This window comes from Solanum tuberosum, unplaced genomic scaffold (assembly GCF_000226075.1).
Source record: "Solanum tuberosum cultivar DM 1-3 516 R44 unplaced genomic scaffold, SolTub_3.0 scf00116, whole genome shotgun sequence".
Lineage (NCBI taxonomy): Eukaryota > Viridiplantae > Streptophyta > Magnoliopsida > Solanales > Solanaceae > Solanum > Solanum tuberosum.
This window is the reverse complement of record NW_006239040.1, coordinates 545,621-553,060: the sequence shown is the minus strand read 5'-3', so window position 1 is coordinate 553,060 and position 7,440 is coordinate 545,621. Positions and strand designations below refer to the sequence as shown.

The following is a 7,440-nucleotide window of genomic DNA, read 5'->3' as shown; positions in this document are numbered from 1 at the left end:
TCATAATATTGCAACTTGTCATCAAAGTCACAACTCTTCATAAAAGTCGCAACTCTTCATTTTCCATTCACACCTTTTAAAACCCAACACAAATAAGGGTCATAACTTTACTGGATTACTATTGAAAAAGGTTTTCAAAACCCCTTTACCTGCACTACCTGACTCTGCCCCTGAGTTCATATATACGCCTATGTTATAGTACTATTTGTCTATATATATGCTCATAACGTTACAAAAATGGTTCATATGAATAGAAAGATAGATTCAGAAATGTTGATTACGATAAGCAATACAGCTTGGCCACTATTCAGATCTGACCAACTGCTCCAGAAGCAGCTGAAACAAACACAGTTTCTCCCTTCTTCGGAGAGCAAATCTCATAAAAACCAACATAAGCTGTCATCCCAGGCATTCCTGCAAAACAATAATTGTCCGAGTCCATATAAACAGATCACCGGTCCATTCTCCAATCAATCAATGTGGAACTCTTAACACTTCCTTCCCATACAGGAACAGACAAGGTTCACATATCATGTAAAGTTACGAGGCTTGTGTCTAACTCAACCCCAAAAAATTAGTTTAACATAAGAAATTTTTCCAAGTACATATAAGCAGACCCCAACCAACGTGGATGCTAACTCACTCTAACATATAAGTCTTTGATGGAATAGAAAGCGACATTAGTAAGACAACAATGGATTATAAAAATATAAGCAGACCATCAGTCCATTCCTCAATCAATGCGTGAAAACAGTCGTTATACTGAGAAGAGAACAACTCACCAAGGATTCCTGTATAGTAAGAAAGAGGTACATTCTTGTCATGAATTTTAAACTGAGCACTCTGAGTAGCAGTTACAATACTATACTCCTCCCATCCAGTCATTCCCCAAACTAAGTCACCTTCTTGAAAATTTGAATCACCAGACTTCAAAACTTTAGCCACTCCACATCCTGTGATAGGCTATAACATAACACAAAAGAGAAGTACTTATGAGAAACATTATTATATAGGTACATAAGGAATAAACATTCAGTTGGGAGAATGAAGTTCACTTATCCTCAATGTTTCTAACATCTAAAGAATTCTTGAAAAAGAAACGAAAAATGAAATAGGGTGCGCGGAGGAAACATTTTTCTCTCCCCTCATCTGAGATCTCTGGGGAATAGGATCAAGTTGGCCCTTGCGAACAACTTGATGCACTATCTCCCTTCAACCCTTTGAGCGAAATGCGGCAAAAGAAAAGGAAGGAAAATCCATGGACCGACCCCATCATCTCCACCCCATAGGAACTACGAGATCACCCCAAGGATGGCTTCGGCATCCGGGGGTCACGGACCGACCATAGGACCCTGTTCAATAAGTGGAACGCATTAGCTGTCCGCTCTCAGGCTGGGTAGTCAGGGTCAGAGAAGGGCAATGACTCATTCCTAAAACCAGCGTTCTTAAGACCAAAGAGTTGGGCGGAACGGGGGGCGGGGAAGCCCTCCATTCCTGGTTCTCCTGTAGTTGGATCCTCCGGAACCACAAGAATCGTTAGTTAGAATGGGATTCCAACTCAGCACCTTTGAAGTGAGATTTTGAGAACTCGGATACGAAGGTATCAAATAGGCTATATCAAACTCGTATGCCTAGTAATTTTTTCATGTTCGTATAGTAAAGGTTATCCTGGAAGCAGTGGCGGAGCTAGAATTTTTAATAAGAGGGTTCAATATCTGAAGAACTAAACACATGAACTAACTGAAGGAGGTTCGGCATCTATTATATATACATAAAAAATAATAATTTAACCATGTATAAATAGTAATATTTCCGGTCGAAGGGGGTTCAGATGAACCCCTAACTGAAGGTTGGCTCCGCCCCTGCCTGGAATTAGGAAAATAAGTTCCACAAATGAAATTCCACTTCAATTGTGTCCTCCCCGTTCTTTAACACACTTTATCTACACTTATCCCACACGCCTATCTCACATAGTATTTATCTAGATTATACACAAATATTTTTCACTTACGCATATTAAATATAAGAAAATAAATATGAAACTCATTCATTTTCTAAGAAAATATACTCATCATTACCAAACACCCCCTAGATATATAATGTTAAAATAGAAAACATCCAAGGTCTACACAATTACATGGTAAATTTAAACTCACTTGTAAATTGTTTCAACAATAACAAGAAATGCTTGTATGTTAATTAAGGAAAAATCCACAATCATAACATGACAAAAGGAACATAAAATTTAGATCGATATGATAAATCCAACATCGTTATTTATCGAAATACAAGGGCGACTCAATAAAATAAGTGAACGACTTACAGAACCAGGAGTGAAGGATTGAACATAGCTACCCTCAAGTTTGCTCATGCGGGAACGCATGTAAGGGTCACAAGACAAGTAAAGATTCTTCAAAACAACAACATTAGAACCTTCTGGAACATTCAATTTAATGTTGTTATTCTTAAATTCCATATCAGATTCCTTAGGATAACCTTCCACATAATGTTTTAGAATGATCTGTTTGTTGTTCATCACTTCCTCTGCCATTTCTCACTTTAATTTATGTGAATCAAAAGTTGGTGAAGAATATATCTGGATCCGGCTCCTCTTCATTTTTTCACCCTAAATTGATATATAAGTAAAATTTAATGGCAAGATTTAATTAATCAAAATAAATCTTTTTTATGATTTAGATAATTAATACTATATTGTATATATTTGATTCTGTTAATTATTATTAATCTTGCAATCTTAAATCTCTTCACATTTTTTGTTTTCCCTATGTAGGATATCTACCCATCAAATTTTATAAAAGTTTTGCCCTTCTCTCTTTGATAACCATCTCCTACAATCTTGTGCTACAATGTAATATTTTTCTTTTCACATATTTCAATATTAATAAAATACACTATATTTACTCTAATGATTATTACTATTCACCATGTATTTTCTTGTTGTTTATTTTATTAAAAATATTGTTATTTGCCTAAATAAGTTCAAGGGTAAACAATAAGAATTTCTTTGAGTCTACTTATGTGCCTTTTCGAAATTATCGTTTGTGTCAGATTTCAGTTCCCAAATACATACATGTGATGCATCCAGATATATGAATTAAAATTAGGTGTAATTTTGTTCAGATACATTTTATTCAAGCATAATTCACATTATCCAGAAACACTGACTCTCTCTCTCATCTCTCTTATCTTACTGGTCTCTCTCCTTCTCTTGCTCACCTCTTTTCCTTTTGTATCTATATTTCAGAATGTTTATGAAATGCATCTGATATATACATGTATCTAGTGTGACACGCATGTATCTAGGATACACTGACTCTTTCGCTCACCTCTCTCCTCTCTTGCTTGCCTCTCTCCTCTCCCGCTTGCCTATTTCCCTATGTATCTATTTTCAAAATATAAATGGTATTCCAAATACATGTACATGTATCTAGTGTGATTTGTATATATATATATATATATATATATATATATGGGATACACTGACTCTTTCACTCGCCTCTCACCTCTCTCATCTCTCCTTCTCCTCTCGCTCCCTCTCTTCCTATGTATCTGCATATCTAGTACAAAAAATACATGTACCAAGGTATATCTGACTTGAAATCTAGTATGAAATTATCAATTAATGACTAATTATTTCAAACCATACAGAGAATTAGTAAATACATGATAGAAATGTTTGCGTATTTAAGTATTTTAACCATGACACAATATCTTTCCTTTCAAGTAAAAACTTGAGAGAAAATGGAAAAGATCCAAATCCATTCATTCACATGAAATCATCACAACTTGCTTTCCAACATTGAGACCAGAGAAGAGACCAACTAGAGCACTAGGAGCACTTTCAAAACCTTCAGCTATGTCTTCCACATACACAATGTTACCAGCCTTTATTTCTGGAATGATCATTTCCAAATACTTAGGATATAGATGATAGTAATCAAAAACAAGAAATCCTTCCATAGGGATTCGTTTCGCAATGAGGCAAAACAAATCATTCCACACACAGCAATACGACCATGAAGTTTCATATTCACAAGAACTGCATCAAGCATTTTACCTCCAACATTCTCAAAGTGAATGTCAATTCCATCAGGGAAGTACCTAATAGAATAAACCAATACGAAAAAAGGTCATATTTACTCCTATATTATTGAAAATTAAAGGTCTAGTATTGCTTTTCCGTTATATTATCAGTTCATATATACCTTTAGCGTTATATTAGCTATCTTTTCATATATGCCCTTAATGTTCAATCCACCACACACAATTCTTCTGAGGTGAAGGGACTATTTCTACTAGATAAGTGGCAACTTTAGCATAAGGAGAAGATACGACAAATGTAATTTTTTTGTTAATTGAACCAGTGTATTTTTCTTATAGTATGAAAGTCTATGTCATAAGGGTCTTTTTGTAGATTGTTTAGTTTATCCTCGTTGTTCACTATCAAGAGGTTAGGTCCATGTCCCCCTCTGCTTTTGTTAACTTTTTGGATGTTATAGACATGGTAGGGGTCAAGCACCCCCCCCCCCAACACACACACATTATCAAAGTAAATGTCAATTCCATCAGAAAAGTACCTATAATAGGAATAAACCGATACAAAAGAAGGTCATATTTGTTAGTTATATCGTAGGTCTTAAACTCAACAGACATATCTATTCATGAAAGAACATGACTATTACATACACATGCAATATCTCTTTAAGGAAAATGAATCCTCACGCCTCAAAGTCATCTTCTTTTACCTCTTTACTATTGAAAAAGGTTTAATAATGCTCTGTTATACTATCAGTACATTAGTGATGGAGCCAAGATTTTCATTAAAGAATATGAAGAAGTAAAAACAAGATTTTCATTAAGAGGGTCTCGTAACTAATTCATGTATTAGTAATACATCCATAACTCTAGCCAGCTACCAAACGACCACTTAATGTTATAGTACTATCGGCGCATATATGTCCTTAATGTTATAAAAATGATTCAAATTCGTCCTTAGTCCCCATCCTTTTGCCATATTAGTTAGTGTTCAACATATCAACATATCATCTAAATCCTGCTCCTCTTTATAGTTAAAAGCTTCATCAAAACCAAACTTGGTCTTCAACATATCAACCTTTAATAATAATAATGAATAGATGAGATAGCTAGATTATTTAACAATGATTAAGATAAGTAAGATAACTTATAAGCCACTAATAAAATTCAAGAATGAAATGTTTAAGTACTTACCTTTTGTTTATTTCCAGCACTACCAACAACATAACAACCTAACATCTTTGCAAATTGTCCAACAAGTTGACCAACTGCTCCAGAAGCAACTGAAACAAACACAGTTTCTCCCTTCTTAGGGGAGCAAACCTCATAAAATCCAGCATAAGCTGTCACCCCAGGCATCCCTGCAAGAGCAGAAGATTATTGTCCGAGTCCATATAAGCAGATTACCAGTCTATTCCCCAACCAACCATCACTACATCAAAAACGATCTTTTAGTGGCAATTAATTAACGGTAATAGCTCAATTGGCACTAAATATGTATCCACGATCACGGGCTGTTTAGATTGACTTTGTTTTAAGTAGCTTATAAGCAAAAACTTAAAAGTCACGAGTTGAGAATATCCATACTTTTAACTTATTTTTGTATTTTCTCAGCCTTAAAAAGGTGTTTTTTATCAAACACCTTCAAAAAGTTTAAAAAGAAGATTAAAAGCCAAAAACTGTTTAAAATAAGTTAATTCAAACACTCACTTATAAAAACACATTAAATATATTTTTTGACTCTCGAAATTTGAACGTATAATATATACCAACTAAATAATCATATGTGTGGTAGTAAATTATTGAAATACTTACATAACCAGTAGTGAAGGATTGAATATAGCTACCCTCAAGTTTGCTCATACGGTTAAGCACGTAAGGGTCACAAGACAAGTAAAGATTCTTCAAAATAACAATCATTAGAACCTTCTTGAACATTCAATTTAATGATACTATTCTTAAATTCCATATCAGATTCCTTAGGATAACCTTCCACATAATGTTTTAGAATGATCTGTTTGTTGTTCATCATTTCTTCTGCCATTTCTAGCTTTAATGTGAATGAAGAGTTGTGGTAAAAATGGGTGTTTATATATATATATATGCGCGCGCAGAGAAAAGTTAGGAGTCCGACTTAATATGTCGTTTGATTTGTAATTTTACAACTTGTAGAATAATGTACGTATAAGTTATGAAAATATTGGTGTATTTATTTTATGTGTCGAATAGTTAATAACTAATATCTCCATTATACTAATATTTGTAAAGTTCTTATCAATTACCAAATGATTCTTAGTTGTATTAGTAGAAATCGATTATTCAAGAAGGTAGAATTGAAGAATAAATTTCAAATAAAAGCATATTTAAAATCCAATTTTATTGAACAAAACCATTGATTTATTACATGGCATGCTCCGTGACCCTACGTAGTTGAGGCATGTGGGAGATATTTGGATGTCAAGTAAATCAAAAAATGTATAAAATTACAAAAAAAATTAGGTTCATGGGGTAATAGGATCTTAGTTTAGTTAAATGTGTTCTGAGATTTCGATCATAGTCTAGAGGAAATACTCGCGTCTTATTCCTTTTTAAATATTGTATCAAATTAAATGTGTTACTTAAAATGGAACTAAAAACGTTTTTTTAATTTTCCCCACATTTATCGTTGCTTTCTCCATTTGCTTAGTTGTCTCCTTGCCGACTCTACCAACCAATTACAACAATGTTTTACAAGCCATTTAAACGTGCTCCCTAATAATTGAAGAGGAAAAACTTAAAAGGGATTTAAAGAAAAAAAATAACAATATTGAGATAAAATACAGAATAAATAATTAGGAGTATTAGTTAGTTCTGAAATTATATATTTTATAATAGTGAAATAAATTATTTTTTTATATAGTAATATAATTATTTATCTCATAAAATATCTCAATTTATGAGATAAATTTTATCTTTTAGTATAATTAACATATATCATATCTTATCTCACCTATCGAACGATCATTTTAAATAAATGAAAAATAGAATAAAAAGATGGAGACATATATAGCTCATCATTGTACGCTGCAGCGAGCACCACAGGAAGAAAATATCCCAACATAATTATCTTTCCAAATTCTATCTATGCTATTGGGTTTATATTGGCATAGTTAGTTCATGAATATTTTGGTTATGTGATTGACGGTCGATTTTTGTGCAAATCCTTTACGGAATCCTCTGTAGAGAGTTGAGAGAGAAATACGTGAAGTCTTGTCATTTTTCAGACATATTTTGGGCTAGTAGGAGTTATTTCTCCTCCATATCATTCTAAAAATGGTGAGATTGTACGTACTGCTCCACTAACTCCCTAGGGAGGGTACCATAAAGGTTCACAAAAACTCGTTC

The 7,440-nt window shown here is 33.5% G+C and overlaps 1 protein-coding gene and 1 pseudogene across 1 annotated transcript in view; both read right to left on the bottom strand.

Moving 5' to 3' along the window:
* LOC102578654 (2-alkenal reductase (NADP(+)-dependent)-like) overlaps window positions 1-2,625 on the bottom strand; it is an 8,780-nt gene extending 6,155 nt beyond the window's left edge. Inside the window, exons 1-3 of the mRNA XM_006350071.2 lie at window positions 2,324-2,625; window positions 783-963; window positions 319-414 (exon numbers count right to left, since the gene is read on the bottom strand). Of these exons, the coding sequence (XP_006350133.1) occupies window positions 319-414; window positions 783-963; window positions 2,324-2,551 (505 nt within the window). The 5' untranslated portion in view covers window positions 2,552-2,625. The remainder of the gene's footprint in view (window positions 1-318; window positions 415-782; window positions 964-2,323) is intronic.
* Window positions 2,626-3,611: 986 nt separating this feature from the next.
* LOC107061075 (2-alkenal reductase (NADP(+)-dependent)-like) lies at window positions 3,612-6,244 on the bottom strand (annotated as a pseudogene).
* Window positions 6,245-7,440: the final 1,196 nt, after the last annotated feature.